The sequence below is a fragment of the Cebus imitator genome, unplaced genomic scaffold (genome assembly GCF_001604975.1).
Source record: "Cebus imitator isolate Cc_AM_T3 unplaced genomic scaffold, Cebus_imitator-1.0 Scaffold29, whole genome shotgun sequence".
Lineage (NCBI taxonomy): Eukaryota > Metazoa > Chordata > Mammalia > Primates > Cebidae > Cebus > Cebus imitator.
The window spans coordinates 7,077,163-7,097,055 of record NW_016107344.1 but is presented as its reverse complement, the minus strand read 5'-3'; the positions used below and the strand labels follow the sequence as shown (position 1 = coordinate 7,097,055).

The 19,893-nt window shown below is 35.8% G+C and overlaps 1 protein-coding gene across 3 annotated transcripts in view; it reads left to right on the top strand.

Annotated features, from left to right (window-relative positions):
- Nucleotides 1-19,893, top strand: part of DACH1 (dachshund family transcription factor 1) — a 397,753-nt gene that overhangs the window by 229,614 nt on the left and 148,246 nt on the right. For all 3 annotated transcript variants that reach the window (XM_037736788.1, XM_037736787.1, XM_017523619.2), the window contains exon 3: nt 13,334-13,495. In XM_037736788.1, the coding sequence (XP_037592716.1) occupies nt 13,334-13,495 (162 nt within the window). The remainder of the gene's footprint in view (nt 1-13,333; nt 13,496-19,893) is intronic.

The following is a 19,893-nucleotide window of genomic DNA, read 5'->3' as shown; positions in this document are numbered from 1 at the left end:
CTGAGTAGGTGAAACTACAGGCGCATGCTACCATGCCAAGCTAATTTTTTTTATTTTTTTCAGTAGAGACCAGGTTTCACCGTGTTGGCCAGGCTCATCTCGACCTCCAAACCTCAAGTGATCTGCTCGCCTCGGCCTCCCAAAGTGCTGGGATTATAGGTGTGAGCCACTGTGACTGGCCTGAGTTTATAATTTTTAAACCAACCCATAGGAGTTCAGTCCTTGGTTATTATGATGTATTAATCTTTGTAGATAACAACAGTGTTTTAAATTTTGTTTTGGTTAAGTCACCTTATACATTTGAACTGTCATAACTCATTGACAAAAGAGTGATTAAATGTGAAATGTTTAGATATTTCAATTTTTCTGTTCTTTTCAAAATTTTTTGGGTAAGTTGAAAAGAATCTCAAAGCCATCAATGAAAACATTTTGTTGAAATTACCTAATTACAACAGAAGAGGTATATATGTAGAATCAGAATTGATGTTTACTTCTATCTTCAGCTCAGTGGAGGTAGAGAGATGTGTGCATAGCACAGGTCCGTGTTTCTCACAAAGCTGTTGTGATTAGCTGGTTATTTAAATTACTAATTGACATGCAGAAGTTGAATGCTTGAGAGAAGTGTTTTAGTTTGGCTCTTTTTCAATTAGCTTAAATTATTTAAGGTGAATAAATCTACTGCAGTGATTTAGTTTCTTTTAATAGAATCTCATGGTACGGTATAAATTAGGTCAAGAGAAGTCATTGGATCAGTATAACTACAGACATTGCGTCGAAAATGAAGAGATGTTAGGAAAATTGAAGCTTTGATATGACTTACAGATGTTTTGAAACAAAGTAAAAGTCCCTATCGGAATACACAAAAGGTTCACATATCTTGGCATGTTAGTAACTAAACATTTCTTTCTGTTGGAATGACTTTTTGCAGCAAAAAGAGAAGTAAATAACACTACACATTGGTAATTCTTCCTGATATACACTTGCTCTGTTCCTAGGTGAGATGGGTTGCTTATAGTAATCAAACCTTATGAAATAAATTTAAACCTAAACACCATTTACTTTTTGAACAATAAGGTATAAAGTCTGCCTATAATCAGACTACCCAAGTAACTTGTTAAGTTACACTCAAATAATTAAATAATTTGAAAATTGTGCCAAGATAAGGGCTTCATTCCCTATAAAACATGCCACCTTCTGGGATGTCAACCACTTGAGACTGTGGACCACAACTCATGTTTCATTTGAATCCTCCTTCTCACATGGCACTATGTGTTTTTCTAAATTAACCAGGATTGTTTTTTCCATAGTCCATCTTTAAAACTGCAACCACAAACCTACTTTTCAAAGCAATACAACTTGCCTCTCACTATTAACATCTTTGTAACCAAATGAGGAAAACATTTATCTTGTAGGCTGATGATGGAGATTAAATGAGATGTTGCCTTGTAGGTTGATGATGGAGATTAAATGAGATATTGTTATAAATGCAAGACCTAATGACAAAGAAGTAAAAAATATAATGCCTCAACCACTGGTTTCTCTGTTCTATTGTTACCCAGTGACTCTGCATGAACATTGTTCCTAGCCCACTCACACTTTGACCTCCTCTTAGAAAAAATACTGTGTGTGGGTGTGTGTGGATTCTTTATTCTATGTGTGTGTATATATGTATATATGAATAATTTCTTCCATGGGTCTTCCCTTGAAAAACATTTATATTACTGTATCAGAAGACATTTGTGTTCACATATTTTCCGGCTATTTTTATTTTACTAGATAACTCATCCCAAACAAAACTTACATATAAAAATAGCCACCTCTTTTGATTTTTTTTTTGTCATTTTCTGTCCTCAACAACAAATTATATATGGACAGAACCCCATGTGGTACTTGGATTCTGGAAAACTTAAAAAACGAGTGAGACATTGAGGTAGCAATAGATTTAGACAAGGATTTACATGATATTGAGAAAAGTAGAACATTTGAGGAGATTATACTTAGACTTAGAGATTATTCTTTTTCAGGAAATTACATTTATGACTTTTTTTTTCCCATTTTTACTTGTTATATTGACTGAACTGTCACCAGTATATTAACAAGGAGCCTCTTAACAAAACAAAAACATCCTTTTAGAATATCACACATTTTCAGTCACTCTCATGCTAGTTAGAGCTTCCTGCCTAGGGTCAATTCACTAAGTAATTTGGGGTGATAGGTCCTGTGGGTAGTAAGAAGTATTTGGCTTAGACCAACATGAGGATATCTAATACCTAGGTTATTAAATAATGCAAAAAGGTATAATGAGAGAGGTGCTTTAAGGAAAATTAGAGTCAAACTTGTCTATTTCAATTTGTCTCTGGTTAGAATTTATTTTATATTCAAGATATGCAGAGAGAATGATTTATTTACCCTTTCTTTTTTTTTCTTGTTTTGCCTTATGTAATATATAGAATTCAGGTACAAATATTGTATTTCACCAATAGTGTAGGTTAAAAGTTTTGTGCATAAAGTTGAATGGCCATCGTTTCTGTAGCAGATATACTCTAAATTCTATAAAACTGAAACACAAACATATAGATCAGATTTCTAAGTGGAGTCAACTTATATTGGTGTATTTGTGACATACCTGTCTGTAACTTTGACTTCCTATACAATCCATAAGCTATTAGAGCAAAGGGGAGTCATCTCTTTCAAAGACTCCATAGTTACTGTATTCTGTATTTTTCTTTTCTTTTCTTTTCTTTTTTTGAGACAGAGTTTCGCTCTTGTTACCCAGGCTGGGGTGCAATGGCGTGATCTCGGCTTACTGCAACCTCTGCCTCCTGGGTTCAAGCAGTTCTCCTGCCTCAGCCTCCCGAGTAGCTGGGACTACAGGCGTGCGCCACCATGTCCAACTAATTTTTGTATTTTTAGTAGAGACAGGGTTTTACCATGTTGACCAGGATGGTCTCGATCTCTTGACCTCGTGATCCACCTGCCTTGGCCTCCCAAAGAGCTGGGATTATAGGCGTGAGCCACTGTGCCCGGCCTCTGTACTTTTTAAATAATATTTCTTCATAGAGTCTGTGTGGCCAGTGCTGAACTGGGAGTGAGGAGAATTGGGATTACTCTATGGTTATTAAATGGTGTGACTTTCTAGAAATGATTAACCTCATTGCCCATAAATTTAATCATCAGTAAAATAAAAGGGTTATATTAAGTGAAGTCTTTCTAGTCCCCAAAGTTTGTGAGTTTAACACCCTAAGTGGTTGTTTAGAAAGATTTATCTAAAAGTAGGAATGTTAAAGGTAGAGTAAACATTACATGCATAAAACCTTATAGTGCCAAGTTCAACTTTGTATAAATTAGGTAACATTTGATTTAAAACCAAATTATAGTAATTTAAAAGTTTTTTACTGATTTCATTTCGGCCTGATTCTGGTTTAGTGATCAGAAAGGGAGGTTTTCAATAGCTTTCATAGAAGTTCCTCAGTGATTTATGTGGCCAGATGACTCCCCTATGGTGTTCCTTCTTTCTGATTTCACTTCTATAATCTCTTCAGTCTCAGAAATTGAGATTTTAAGCTATCCAGAAAAAGAATACTAAATCTGATGTCTATTTGATTTGTTAGTCATTCATATTATAACAACAGCTTTCTTACTGTATATATCTCAAAATTATTGGGATTTTTATTTTGTTAGTACAAACATTTAAAAAATCTAATTCAATCAATTGAAAAACTCAAAACTGGCATAGGGAGTGTTTCCATTAATGGCCTCAAGAATCAATTTTTCTTTTTCTCTGCAGAATACAAATGTGTTTCAAAGGCCAAGAAAAGTCAGTCTAATGAACATTAAGAGAAAAGTTCACACTCAAAATCTTCAGTCTAACCAGATTTACAATTATTTGTTCCATCTGCTTATCATTCTGGATATTTAATCATTCAAGAGTGAAGACATTCATGTTTCAATCATAACTTTAATTTATTTAGAAAGTATTGAGAAATAAAATAACTGAAAGTTAGTGTCAGTTTCTGACAGCTGGTATTTAAGTAAGGATAGGAAGAAAGCAGGGTGAAAAAAGGTACTGGTGTTTTCAAATTGTTGTATTGAGCCAAGAGTTCTTCTAAGACTTGGAGTGATTTCAATTGAGTTGTAATTCAAACTCATGTGGAGCTTACAATGCACCTTCAACAGAGTTTTGCAAAGAGTCTATAGGAACTGTCAGGAGCAGAAAGATTACTTCACAGTAATGACTGTTGAATTGAACTATGCTTTTTGATGTTTTACCTTCTGAATTGAATTGTTGGACAAGATTAATTGCACACAGTGAGAATTTTAAATGAATGACTATGTAAAGCATTAGGTTTCTCTGTATGCCACTTGGGGAAAAATAGCTGAAAGGTTTAAATGAATAAGTGTGTTTAATGCACAAAATGCCTGAGCTAATTTTAAAATTCTTTTGCTAACATCCTTATTGAAAATAGAAACCCACTTTATTCATCTGTCTTGGTTATATTGCTCTGGTTGAAGTAATTTAATATTCCTGCTTTCCACTAATCTTCTAGTTCAACAGAAGTAAACAATAGGTTTCATAAATTAAAAATACACTCTTCTGAACATGCTTATAAGGTTAAAAAAAACAAGGCTGTAAACATTTATGACTGAAACAAACTAGATTGTTCAAATACTGCCATGATGTATCATGTATATCAATATGGCACTGATATCAGTTAGAATGCAAACAAGGTTTTAAATGATGTGCCCCTTCATTTCAGCTGGAGAATCCGCTTCACACCATCTGCCTATCAGATGGTTAGGAACCAGGACTGCGTATTAATGCCACATGTTCGATTTTCCTCCTTCTTGTAATGGTTAGATTCATATTGCTAATAGCTGTGCATGAGCACTGTCGATGAAATTTCTGTGACGGTGGAGTGATGAGATATTTATAAGCCGCCTGTCTCGCTGAATAATCAGTAGGAAGAATGCCAGACATAAATAACTTATCAATTCCAGAATATTAACAATAACTACCATTGGGTATAGTCTACTGCATGTTTAAAATGGTTTTGTATAAATGTGAGCAAACTAACACAAACTAATAACGAGTCTTATCACATGGAAGGTTTGAATACTTAACATCTCTTGGATGTAACCCATTTTATTTAACTATTAAGTTTTGGGAAATGCATTTTATATGGAATGCACTGTAAAAGTAGACAATATATCAGCATTTGGAAGTCATCTTGATGTCTTTGAAACTAAAGATCAAAGATTGGACCTTTCAAGTTAATGAGCAAACAAACAGATCAGAGAAAGAATTTGACAGGAGTATGTCTTTTTTATTGATATCCATAATCTACAGTTGTAATCTTCTATTTAGAAGTAAGGGTGCTAACTTATTTGAAATAAATAAAATGGAGATAACTTTTCCTTTTTTAAAAGAGCATGATCAGGATTATATAGTGGCATTTGAAGAATTTAAAGGCCCTTTTAATAAACATCGAAAGCAGAAGAAAAATACTATCTTTAAACAGTAAAAGAATACTCTAAATTAGTAAAAAATACCTGCTTATCTTCCAAAAGATCAATACGTGGGTTGGTTTTAGCATATAGAATTTAAACTAGTGTAGGCTTTGTATCAATATAGCATGGGTGGAGAGTTAGTGATTTTATGATAAATCTGATCAATGTAGAGAGATCCAAATCCAATGATTTGATAGAAGCATGATTTTTAGATATCCATTTGCCAAATGGCTAAATTCTCACCCTATGCTGTTAGGTACTTTTTGTCATATTTGCACTTTTGTAATTGAACAAAGGTAAAACCAAACATAAAGACATGATAAATAGCATGTGTTCCTTCACAGTATCAGTGAGCATGTATGGAGGGAGAGGGCTTGATATGTGCCCAGGCTGTTGCATGTTACTTCACTTTAATTCTTCACAATACTCCTGTGAGATCAGAGTTGTTCCCTATCCTTTTAGAGATGAAAATTTAGAAGCATGGGACATTATATAACTCGCTGCACCATCCCAGATAAGTTTGATGCATTTTGTCCAAAGTTTGCAGAGCTCTTTGGGGTGACTTTTCCCCTACTAACGACTGTATTATACATATATAAGAGTGAGCCTAGATTACAAATAACTTTTATGCTCGTCATTAATTTACCAGGAGCCTTAAAAGACTTTAGTGGAATATCAAAAAATGAGAATAAAAGTAAAAGAAATTGACTAGCAAAGACCAAAATTTTAACAATAGCCCATTTTTTAAAAATCTAGAATTTACTCTGAAGAAGCGAGCATAAGTTTGCATCTTAATTCAGATAGTAATATGACAAGCCATGTTTCTAAGTTCTGTGTAAAAATGTACTCATTTTTAAAAATTTACAAGTGATAGTTTGTCAAGATCCAATTGGAAAGAAAAAGAAACCTAAATACATTGCATCACATAAGGCGGCATATAGTGTATTAACCTAAGTTTGATATACAGGTCTTTTCCTGAAGACCAGTTGGAGGCGTAGGAGAGAGAACATAATCTATGACTTATTATTTTTTCACTGAAGGAAAACATTTTGTTTTTAAGAAAACATTTCTCAATGCATTTTACTCAGTGGAAAATGATTTTTTTCCCCTTAGTTTGTGTTGTTCTGTTCTGTTATTAAAATTAGAGAAGTTTTTTAAAGTCCTCGTTCCTTTTCTGGAAACTGATGAAGGAATTATAAAGCACCTATAGCGAACCAAAGTAGTTTAACTTGTGCTCATGGGATTCATTGTCTAGGATCTCAACCTTCTAAAAACATCTGGAAAATGAATTTTAAATATACATTAAAGTTTCTCCATTGCTGATGATAAAATTAGATTTAGACTCTTTTAAAATAAAATTTAGACTTCCTTTGACTACTCAATTCAGTACATTTTCGTCTTGGTGTAGGAGACACTATACATGTTCTTTGAGAGTATAAATTTAATGAGTTAAAAGAGATGGACCAGGCACGGTGGCTCATGCCTGTAATCCCAGCACTTTCCAAGGCTGAGACAGACGGATTACCAGGTCAGAAGTTCAAGACCATCTTGGCCAACATGGTGAAGCTCTTTCTCTACTAAAATACAAAAAGTTAGCTGGGTGTGGTGGTGTGCATCTGTAGTCCTAGCTACTCGGGAGGCTGTGGCAGGGGAATCACTTGAACCTGGGAGGCAGAGGTTAGCAGTAAGCTGAGATCGCACCACTGCACTCCAGCCTAGGGGTCAGAGTGAGACTCTGTCTCAAAAAATTAAATAAATAAATGAAAAGAGATGGGTAATCATTACTTAGAGTGAGATATCATTTATTCATTCATTTGTTCATCACATATACCATCTCTCTTTCTCTATATCCATACAGATAAAGTGAATGAATGACATATATACACACATATAATTTTCTTCCCTCCAGTTAGAGAAGAAAAAAAACAAGAATAAGAAACAATTACACCAGCTGCTCAAATATCAGTTGCCAAATAGATTCATACATGTAAGTAGTTGCTGGAAATAGTAATGCGTATAACTGCTATATCAGTAACACTTAGAAATGCTGCATTACCTGGCTTCTCTGTGTGTGTGTGCTGTGGAAGGCAAAAGGCACAAGAAGACTGATTTTTACAAGGTTGGCATCATATTAGTGCAGTGTGTTACAAAACTCTGATTCTTTAGTCCTACCTGAGTTTGAATTTTAATGAGCTCCCTGTTGATGCTTAAGCATACACACTTTTGACAACCACAGTGATGATGATCTGCTTAGTGAATAAGGAGTTAAAAGGAACAGACATACTTTAGTGTAATGTACTGTCATTGAATAGTCAGGGCAGTGAGCATCAGAACCAACTGGTTGAAATGCAAAAACGTAGATTCCTCAGTCCATTTCTGAAACATTCTGTGGATGTGGGCCTGGGAAACATCACCTCTGTCTTTACCATGCACTGCAGCTGATTGCCTAGTTTTAAGGGAGAAATTGGTTGCTTGAATGAAAAATGTAAAAGCAGGGTGGGCACAGTGGGTCATGCCTGGAATCCCAGCACTTTGGGAGGCTGAGACAGGTAGACCACCAGAGATGGGGAGTTCAAGACCAGTCTGTCCAACATGGTGAAACCCCATCTCTACTAAAAGTACCAAAAAAATTTGCCAGGCATGGTTGTGCACACCTATAATCCCAGCTACTCGGGAGGCTGAGGCAGGAGAATGGCTTGAACCCAGGAGGTGGATGTTGCAGTGAGCTGAGATCCCACCACTGGACTCCATCCTGGGTGACAGAGCAAGACTCCCTCTCAAAAACGAAAAGGAAAGGAAAAGAAAATATAAAAGCAGTCATTATTCGTAGTATAAGACAATTCAAAGTGAGATATGAAAGAGGAGTGAGGATAGCAAAAGTTTCCCTCAATCTGAAGAAAGGGGAGAATTTCTATAAGTGAAGAAAGGCTTATGAAGGAAAGGAAAAGGTTGTGGCAAATGTTATGGGTTGCCAGTGTTTACATCAGTGTGCAATTCTTCCTTACATAGAAATGTTATAGTTTAAATTCTCTATTTAGTATAGACCAAAGACTATATATTTTGTGAAATCGTTCCATTTTTTTTTTTCTTTTAAGGCAACTTTGTTTGGGAACAACATATACAATAGAACCTCTATTTAAGACTAGTGTATAGATTGTAAGCTATGTTTTTAGAGACAGGAAATTGGAAGGAATTTGAGAATTACATCAGGGATTTGAAAGGGCCATTTCAAGGCCAACAGGAAGTGCAATAAATGCAGAGGGTGTTGGGGGCAGTGAATCTTTTGTGATCCTCTCTGGCCCTAGGCAAGATGTATCTTTGGGGGGGTCATGCTTTATATTAAATTAATGAGATTTGTTACTCTTAGTACATGCACACTTATTGTAACATAAAGATAATGTTTTAAATTACTTTCCATTAACATTGCTAAAATAATGACCCTGTTTTTCCTGTGGCTTTCCATGTAATCTAATTTGATAAGCATTTTTTCATTCAGTGACAATATTTGCCAAGCATTGTGGCAGATGTTTGGGATATATATACTAAGAAAGTATTTCTGCCCTTTTTGTGCTACGACCTAATTAGAAGTCATAATCCTAATCCTACCCCCCTTGGCCCCAGCCCCCCAAAAGGAGCAATAAAGAATTTAAGAGACTGTTTTTCTCTACTCAAATGGCTCATTAAAATGGCCTTTAGAATAATAAGATTAACCAAAAACATCCAGTTGCAGGGGCCCCAACCCAGATCTAATGATTCAGAATCTCAGAGGGTAGGGCTGAGCTATTTGCATGGTTTAAAAGCTCCATGGGTGATTCTGATGCACAGCTAGGGATGGCAAACTCACATACAGCAGGGGTGATGCAAACACAAGCAAGTGGGTCATTAACTTACTTGAGGGGTAGATTGGGGTAGGTCAGGTACAGCTCTTTAAAAGAGTAAACCATGAGCTAATTCTTGAAATTTTGAGTGCTCTTTCCTAGGTAGATAGTGAAGAGTCAGGAACCTGAGCCTACTGCTCTGAGAGCATAATATTTAAGGATGACATGAAGAAGGCATAGGCAAGTCCGGGACCAGAGCAGAGAGTGCTTCTCTCGAAAGTTGGAACAGAATGTGCAAAGACTAACTTAAAAGAAGGAATGAAATAGTTCGCCAGTGAAAAGGAAAGAAAGCCTATATACCTGGAGCACAGAGAACATGGGGGAGCTGGAGAGCAGAGGATCTATACAGATAGGGAACTGAGAACAATGGGCCCTGACCCCCATGAGAATCACCGGACTGGATCCTAATAGCAAGCATTGAATGTCTGATCAAATCTTCACTTCGGGCTGGGCACTGTGGCTCACGCCTGTAATCCCAGCTCTTTGGGAGGCCAAGGTTGATGGATCACTGAGATTAGGAGTTCGAGACCAGCAACATGGTGAAACCCTATTTCTACAAAAAATACAAAAATTAGTGAGGCATGGTGGTGGGCACCTATAATTCCAGCTACTTGGGAGGCTGAGACAGAAGAATAGTTTGAACCGGGGAGGCAGAAGTTGCAGTGAGCAGAAATCCTGCCACTGTACTCCAGCCTGGGTGACAGAGGGAGACTCTTGTCTCAAAAAAAAAAAGAAAAGAAAAAGAAAAAAATCTTTACTTTATAAGGTTAGGCTGACTGTGACATGGATAGTAAGAGATTGGAGATGGAGGAAGTGGAAGCTATTATATTGAGCAGAACTCTAAGAAAGAAACAATGGGAACTTGCACTGGTGGGGAGCGGCAGTGGTAATGGAGAAAATTAGTTGAATTTGAAAGATATTAAATAAATCAAATTGAGAACCCATCAAACAGCCAGGTGAGTTAGTGAAACTCAAATGAGCAATTGTTGCATATGTCATAGCTTTCCTCCTGCTTTCATAAAACTGGGTTAAAAGTGGAATATTAAAAAGTGTTATATTAAGTTACAGCATGTGAAAATGTGTGAGTGTGTGTGTGTCAGTGACACACATATATCTTTTGGACGTTGTATGAGAAACGTAAAACTGGGAAAAACTGTCATAGAAAAATTAAGGAGTACTATAAATAAATCAGCTAAATAATAAAATTGTAAAAAATATTTTTAAAAGTCAAGGGCTAATCCAGTCACCTAAGGACAAATGTGATTCTTCTAGCTGAGAGGGCTGTGTCAGTCCACAGATACTCTGCAGAACTCATAGTGAGGCTAAGCTTTTCTTATTAAGAAACTAGAATGAATAGCATGCCTAGTTTTTACTAAAGATGGCGTTCTTCACATAGTTTGTCTTATTTATCCTTATGTTTTTCTTGGGGATTAGAATAGTTTTATAGGTGAAGAAAATTATATTCAAGAAGATTGGATGATTGGTCCAAGGCCATGTCATGCATAGTCATGGTTCTTGCTGCTTAATTTGATTTTGGTCTATATGATAATAGTGAGTTGTAAATTTATCTTTATTCTTTGAATACTGTGAACAAGTTTTTCCTGCAGCACAAATCAAAGACAAAGACTTTTGAAGTCATAAATTGGAGATGGGTCAACATCAGGTAACCAAGGAAAAATGGGAAGTTCACATTGGTGACAAAACAAAATCGAGGAAAAAAGATTTGCTGGAAAACACAAAGACACTTTTAAGAGAACAGGAAAGAAAATTTTCTGAAACATCTTTGAAGGAAATGAGTAATTGGGGAGAAAATTCAATCATAGGAAGATGAGAGAATCAGTTCAAGTTGTGACTTAAAAGGGAATGAATGTTCAGATCAAACCCAGATGGATTCTTTGAGTGTAGATTAGTGCCTTTTAAGGCGTGATTATCAGTTTTTCATGTAAAGACCCAATCTGAACATCTCGTTGCATTGGGGTGAAAGTTGTCAGGGCCTCTTTGGTCTGATCTGAAGGAAAGGTGAAGTCTTCTTCTAACCTCTAAAAAACTAGTAGAGATTTTCATGGAAAAATACTTCCTTATAATTCCGTGGGCAGTAACTTATTTGCTAGAGTAACTAAAAGTGATGATTAGTAGGGAGGAAAAAGGAGGAGAGCGGTGCTCAGGCTCTAATCCACCAGCTGGGTGGGGAAATAAATCACACAGATAAATTCAAACGGCTGGAGCACTGTAGTCAGAAATACTAAAGCAGCTACAGTAAAAAGAATATGGGTTGGGGCGGGGATATTTATCTTCCCATAGACTTAAGGTTTTAGATTTAGGGGAGATCATTTATGCATTTCAGTGTCTGTCATTTTGCAGATGAGAGACGTCAGCCTGAAGTGAACTGACTTGGCAAAAGTTCACACATTTAAGCAAGACAAACCACTCCCCTGCTCAAAAACCTCTGCTTGTTATCTCTCTATAGAAATCTATAAAGTAAGAACAGCATGGTCTTAATATTCTGATCTTCCAAGATCTTGTCTCAAACTCTGTTTCTTTTCTTTTTATTCTTTTTGTCTTTCTTCTTCTTCCTTTTGACTTTTTCTTTTTTTTTCTTTCCTTTCATTTTTTGTGAAAGAGTCTCACTCTGTCACCCAAGTGTGATCACAGCTTACTGCAGCCTCCACCTCCCAGGCTCAATTGATCCTTCTACCTCAGCCTCCTGAGTAGCTGGGACTACTGGCACAGAACAGCATGCCCAGCTACTTTTTGTATTTTTTGTAGAGAGGGGTTTTCATCATGTTGCCCAGGCTTGTCTCAAACTCCTGGGCTCAAGTGATCTGCCTGTCTCTGCCTCCCAAAGTCCTGGGATCCACTGTACCTGGCTCAAACTCTATTTCTGATTTCATGTCTGTGCCTACCTCCTGTTCTCTGGATGGATAAAGATGAACTATTCTGGACAAATTTCTTTGGCATAATGGTTAAAAGCCTCAACTCTGAGGCCAGAGTGTGCTGTTTTAAATCCCATGCCATGGTTTTCTACTCTGTAAAGTAAGGATAATAGTGATCAATCACAGAAGGTTATTAAGTGATTAAGCTACTTTTATGTCACTTATATCAGCACTTACATTTCATAGCTAGAAACTAAGTGTTAGCTTTCATTATATTTTATTTTTGAACATCTTGAACACTGGGAATACCATGCTGTGTGGCAACACGTGGTTTCTGCCATTGAGTAGTAGTGAGGAGAACGGGTGTCCCAACAGACATTTCCAGTGCAACATGGCATGTCCTATAATAGCAGCACAGGTATAAACATGGGCCAGGGGGAGAACAGACAAGACATCCAGGCAGCTGGGGGCCATGGAGTGGGAAGACTCCTAATGAGTAGCTTTTTGCAAGAGATTGAAAAGTCAAGGGAACTTCATGGGGCAAGAAGGTTCCAGGCAAAGGGAATGGCATGTGTGAAAGCACAGGCTTGAAGAGGCAGGGCACGTATGGGTAATGGCGGCATGTGCGACGTAGCCAGGGTGTGGGTGGCAGTGAAGAAACTGGGTGAGGAAGTAGGTTTACACTCCTTTGCCAAAGGCCTTGTGGATCCAGTTAGCAGTTCAAATTTTTCCCTCTGTGTAGGCAGCTATAGTGGATTTTAAAGAGTAAAGGATATATTTAGATTGGTAGATTGGTTTCTTTTAGAGATAACTGTGGCTGCATTTCCACTATGAGCCTTCTACCTGTGAATTGTGTTTCTGTTAATATTTAATTTGGGACTGTAGAGCTCACTCTCCCCCTTATATCAATGTTATTTCATTGGCTAGTTGGGAATGAGTATATGTTATCAAAGTGTTGCATAAAGGAATCAGATACTCTAACAAATGTTTTTATGTTTGTTGTATCAAGTACAGGAACTATTAAATGAAAAATCGAAATTTGAATTACCTCATTTTTTAATTTATTCTTTTAAGGTCTGACAGCAGCAGCTGCAGCAGCTGCTGCTGCTACCAATGCAGCTATTGCCGAAGCAATGAAAGTGAAAAAAATCAAATTAGAAGCCATGAGCAACTATCATGCCAGTAATAACCAACATGGAGCAGATTCTGAAAATGGGGACATGAATTCAAGTGTCGGTGAGTTTTATGTTCGCTGAAACTTATTGTGATTACTTTGCTACCCAATTACAGTACTTGCTTTTCCAGAACAAAACTGTTGGCTACCCATTCAAAAAGTTGGTACTTTTAGCTTGAAAGCAGTGTATGTTTGAGGATACCTCACTGTTAGAGAGGATTGCCTCTCTGAAAACTAATGATAATTGTTCATTCTAAAGGAATAATTAGCAATATTATTTTTGATTATGGGATCAACTTTATGTCTGCAGCTTCTGAAAACATTCAGCTAACATCGTTCATAATACAGATAAAGTTTAATCAAGTGAATTCTAAAACATTCAGAGTAGCTAAGGTGACAGAGAAATATGTACAAATGAAACCTTACACTTTTTTATTCTTTTAATGCATTTGTTATCAAGTAAGAAATATACTACCATCGGCAGCAAAACATATAAATGTAACCTTTTCATATGCTGCCCAGAATACAGATTATGTTGACGATTAATTCTTTCCATAGATAACGATTATCAGTGTCTCTACAACTTTAATTTTCTTGATTTTGTTTTTCTTTCCTACCTTATGGAGAAAGAAAGATTAAAAGCTAACTGTCACTGGCAAATAAGAAGAAACAGTTTTACCTGTGCCAACTATCCATTTGGGTAATTCATTTTGTCAAACACAGCTTCAAATATGGGTTAATTTTTTTATTAATGAAATCCTTAGCATCTGGATGTTGATGTAGGGTAAAACATTTTTGCTGCTATTGCACTGTATTGTTTCTCTTTAAAATGCAGAGACCGTGCTCAAAATATAATTAATAAGAGAAATTTGGGTACTATAAGATGTATGCAAGATACTGTATCCAATGTATATTTATGAAAAGCCTAATAACTCGTGGCCATTCAATTAAATTCTCTTTTCCATACAGTACCTTCGTAGATTATTTCTTAATTGTCAGTTCTCTACTTTCAGTCTATTAAGACATAGTTAAGTATATATAAAGGAATACTGTAGATTTTAGTAACCATCATTTTCACAAAAGCTATCTGGAAACATACACAGACATGAATATTAGGGTAAAATATATAGACAAAACACAAAATACTCTTTCAGTGATACTAAAAGGCAGCTTTTAATGTAAAAAGGGAAAAATGAATCTTTTCAGCAAACTACCTAAGGGAAATTGCAAAGGACCAGCAGTAGTGAGCTTGAATTGAGGGTAGGTTTGGGTTGCAGTTTTTAGAAGGATGAGAAGGCATTCAAGAGAGCCAAAATAGATGGCTCTAAAGCTGCAAAGGACTAAAGATGATATCTGTGCTTACATTTGCAGTACTCCTGGAGGGAAGATGGAGAAGGAAGAGGATTGTTTAGGTCATGGTTTACACACGTATATTTAGACATTTAAAAATTAAAACAATTGAAGTAAAATGCAAGAATTATAATTCTGTTTTTAGAACTATTATTTTAAAGTAATAGCCTTTTACTGAACTGATAAAATGCGGCACTGTTAGATACTTTTAAAAACAAGTAATTAGCCACTTATACATTATAGCTATTATTATAAAACATAATCTGGATCGTTTTCAAAATTTTAGAAAAGGAGGCTATTCATGCAGGCCATTCTTAATAGTTGGTTTTATGAAAAAGGATTCTTAAAATAGGCAATTTAACAACATTTAAAGCAAAACATGTTATCTCTGTTTGAATTTTCCAGAGCAGAAGTTGGCTTTGGAGAAGCCAACAGGGATAAGATAAAGAGAACATGGTTCACAATTAAGTATCAACACATTTTTCGTATTTGGTAGTATATGACAATATTTGCCTACTAACCTAATTGTAGCTTACTTTACTTATTTTGTTACACAGGCTATCCCAATGGCTTAAAAAAGAAACAATTTGACTTGTCTTTTGTGTTTTAGTTGGAATAAATGACTTTTTTTTTCCATTAAAGTATGCAGTTGATAGTTGTTACTGCTTTTTAGTTTTCACATCCCTCATCCAATGCCAAAATGAACCAGGAACAGAAATTTACTTGAATTTTCCTAGAAAGTCTTAATAGTTTGAGATTGTGTTAACATAATATTGGTGTTGCTGCTAGTCCCTAAGGCATTCAGGTCATTTATATTAGATATCTGTAGCTGATTTGGACAAAAAGATATTATCATTGTAATTTTCATCCTATTTTCACATACTGCTGTCCTCTAAGAATTTCCAATTTAATATTATCCTTCCTGAATACCTTCACCCCAGATATATATCTAGAGATCAAGGAAAGTGAGTTTGAGAGGGATGTGGTAGTGGGGGAAGTACAAAGCAATGATGAAGGTGGGGGTTGAGCTGCATCAAAGATCAAAGCAATTCCTGAATTGCAGCTTTGATGGCCACAATATTCTCTGGTTCTGAGGACAATGCCTGCCTCTTGGTAAGTGTTCATTAATGACTTGCTCTGTGACTTTGTAAAGTATGTAAACTTTCTGATCCCAATACTCCATATCTGAAAAATGGCATAAATAGTAGTATCTATATAATGAGAATTAAAATGCTTGTCACATTATTTATTTACAACATCTGTGTATCACGTTGGTTACCAGTGAGGTTGGTAGATTGGGGATTGCTTTTGCTATTATTGTTACTATTTCTTCAAATCTGTCCTCCTGGAAATCACCTTCTTCCTTTTTTTTTTTTTTTTTTTTTTGACACCATCAACTGCTTCCACCTGTTTTTCTATTCTATTCTTGCTGGTAGCTATTATTTGCTAATCTGCAAGCATGTGAGGAGATTTTGGGTCAGCTGTTACATATTTTAGATTTTGTAGGACATTCGATATTAGCTTATTCTAGGAATACAAAAATAATCACAATACAGGCCCAGGACTTGGGGCATACAGCCTATGGATAAGATAGGTACGTAAGCAGGCAGTTCTAACAGGATGTGCTGAATCCTCCAGGAGAACCAATTACCATGAAGTGGTACTGAAGCATATGAATTCTAGAAGGAATCCCAAGAATCTCCAAGGCCTATATTTTAGAATACAAACTGCTCTCAGGAATCTATCAAATGTCGACTCTTTGAAGTGGTGAAATCCTTCAGAGAGGTGCTACTTAAATGATGTATCATTACTACTCAGTCTTGCCCAAATCCGGTGATATTTTTGAAGACAATTCAGGGCTCTTGTTTCCTCCTGTACTCATCCGGCTCATAAGTTCTGTTAAACATTTTAGGCTTTTTTTTTTTTCCTGGTAGGAACAGTGTTTTTTTCCTTAATTGTAAATCAATCCTTAAAGCCCCAGAAACAGATTTTGTTTTTGCTTTGTTTGGTTTGATTTGCTGGGTAAGACAACAGGATAATTTTGTAACCTACAACCCTTTCCAGCTCATAATATGAACCTTAGAAATTAGCCAGAAAAAGATGGTTAAAGAAAGCTTTGACACTGGTGAATAATTATTTTATATCCCAATTTTACATGGTAACCTTGAGCTCATATCTTTCCAACAGAATGATCACTTTAGGAAGAAGTGAGAACCTTAGGGTAGTCCGAGTGAGGCAACAGCACACTGAGTAAAATATATGGCCATGTCGCCATTCCCCTCATCCACAATCAATTGGATTCTTTTAGTTTAATATTTACTTGCTAAGATGAGATGCTAGTCTGCATGGTGATAAACAGTCTGCTCTTGGCATCTGAAGGTGACCTGTCAGTTCATATGGACAAATCTCCTGCTTACTGAAATGTACGAAATAAATCATTAAAGCAGGCAGGTGCTCATTCCCAGATTTAAATCACCATGGATTTATGATTTGAATTAATGCTTCATTTGGCCATAGAAATAGATGCTGAGACAAATGATATGCACTGGTTGGGGTTTCCATACTGTAGCCATCCTGATATTGATTACTGAGATGTCTTTGCAATCTCTTGTTTATATCAAGTACTATCTTGTGACAGGTTGGCTGATATGAGCTACATTGCAGATAAGAAGGAAAAATGTCCTGGATTTTTTTTAGTGGCAACACTATCCACAACATAGGCCAGATAAATTACTATTTTTTTGCTTTAAGGACTGATCTACATAACCAGCTTAAAAAATGCTGCTTGGAAATTGGGACTGGGATATTGCAAAGGCAGAATTTAAAACCAGTGAACCCAAGGTCAATTTGACAGTATCTATAGCTATGTTTTAACCTGTTTATCCTTTTTTTTTTTTTTTTTTTTTTTTTTTTTTTTTTTTTTTTTTTGGTGTTACGCACACTTTTGAGGATACTAAATTAATCACAATCAGTTTAATCTAAATAAAGGAAACTTAATTCTACTTCTAGTTTTTAAATAGTATATAAATATTGACATAGTGAGCATCTCTTAATAGTTTCTGTGTTATTTAAATACTTGCTAAACCTAGTATCTTACTCCCTTCCCTAATGACAACAAAGGAAATAACTCTTTAAAGATATAAATACATTAAATATTATTCCCAAGTGCAACATTTTGTGGACTACAATTTACCAAGAGGCAGGAAAAGACTGCATTTTTACTTCTGTTAACATTTTATTTAAGGAAAACACTATGTATACAGTTTAAAAAATACTTGGAGGATTTAAGAGGGACCTTTGCCACTGGCTAATATCTGACTCATAGAACTGGTAAACAGCTATCAACAATAGTAGATTGCTTGCTTAGTAGGAAATGAGTTCATATCTATTCAAAATGTAATCTCAAAACAGATGTCCCAAGAAAATCTCATTGTTTAAACCATAGTCATAACCTTCTAACTGCTTTAATTTCTTTAAGGAAGGGAAGTATTTGTAAGACTTGAGTATTTTCTCTTTCTGAACAACATTGTGGAACATAGGCAAGGATACACAAATGCCCACAAACCTCAACACATTTCACATGCTCCTAACATATTATTATTTTTCATTTTCTCAAACTTACAAGAATGTAGAAGTTTTAAGTAAAAATAAGGACTTGAGTTTGAGAATAAAGCTGTGTTCTTCAAGAGTGTTTATCACTCCTTATTTCTTCTGTTCCTCAACCAATAAAACAAAAAAAAAAAACCCTATATATATGAGGGGGGAAAAAGCCAGGCAGATAAAGAGATAAAATTGTTTTCTTCAGCTCACCATCCTCTTATCTTTTTTAAATTTTAACCATTCCTGCAGAAACAAAATAGTTTATACTGGAGTCATTTCCTTTCTTCCAACACATGTGTCTATTTGGAAGGAAAAGATTAATTTTATGATTTCAGGAAAAAGTCTTGGAGACCTTGAGAAAGCAAATAAAAGGAAACTGAGAACGCAGGCCACCAAGCAGAGCTCTGCAATTGCACATTGGATTCTCTGCCTTGGCAATGTTAATGAACCTCAAATCCTTCCTATAATTAGATGAGGGAATTGCTTATATTTTCAAACAGATGATGCTGCTATAATGAAACGATTGACAGGGAATTTAAGAGTGTCTACAGTAGTCATTTGGTTTCTGTTATAAAAAAAAAAGTTTAAAAAGAAGATTGGCTTTAGACATAGGTCCTGAGAGAGGTAGTAATTTACATAGCATGCTATGACAGGTGTCTTTGTATAGTAAGGAAATAAAATGGAAGACTAGAGAAATGATGGGCAGGTATAGCAATTTTTCGGGGAGGGGGTGTCCTATGCTTATTCTGCTTAGGTTCTTTAAAAGGGGCCGAGACTCAGGAGATGGATCCGGATTGAGTGCACAGCTGTAACTGCTGATGAGCTAATTGCTCCTTATCTCTCAGCCCCATTCATCTTCATTTTTTACCAATTACTGAGAATTATCTGTGTTCTCAGTTGGATATGAGAGTTAATCCTTTTTGGTTAAGCTGGCAGTACTGTGAGCAGATTCCAAATCGGAGGGTGAAAAAGCCAAAGCAAGCTTACTATAAAAATGTCTCCAGTTCAATTACAGTATCACTGATTCACAAGAAATTTGCTATTGTTTAACAGATTAAATGTAGAAAATTTTTTGTTTGTTTTGTTTTTGGTAACCTTAATGTTTTTCTGCCTAACAATGATTTTTAAGATCCCTCTTCCTGCCTGATGCGTAAAACCTAACAATATTAACAGCCAGAGTCTTGTAAATGTGGAAACACATACAAGACTACCCTAAAAGTCCAGAAAGTTTCTGACACATGAAATGAGAAATATTTTAGAACTGATAGCAGTCAATTAATATATAAGTACTTTTAATTAATGAATTTGCTCTCTGTGGCTTCACATATGGTCAAGAAAGTATGTCCAAATATAAACCTTTTCACAAATGTCACATTAGTGGAATTTTAATGGAAGACCACATAAGGTCTCTTAAAAGTATAGGAACTGCCATGGTTTGTAATTCAATTGACTGAGAATAGGCCATATGGTTAATATCATGCAAAACGTGTCTTCATGTCCTGAAATTTTT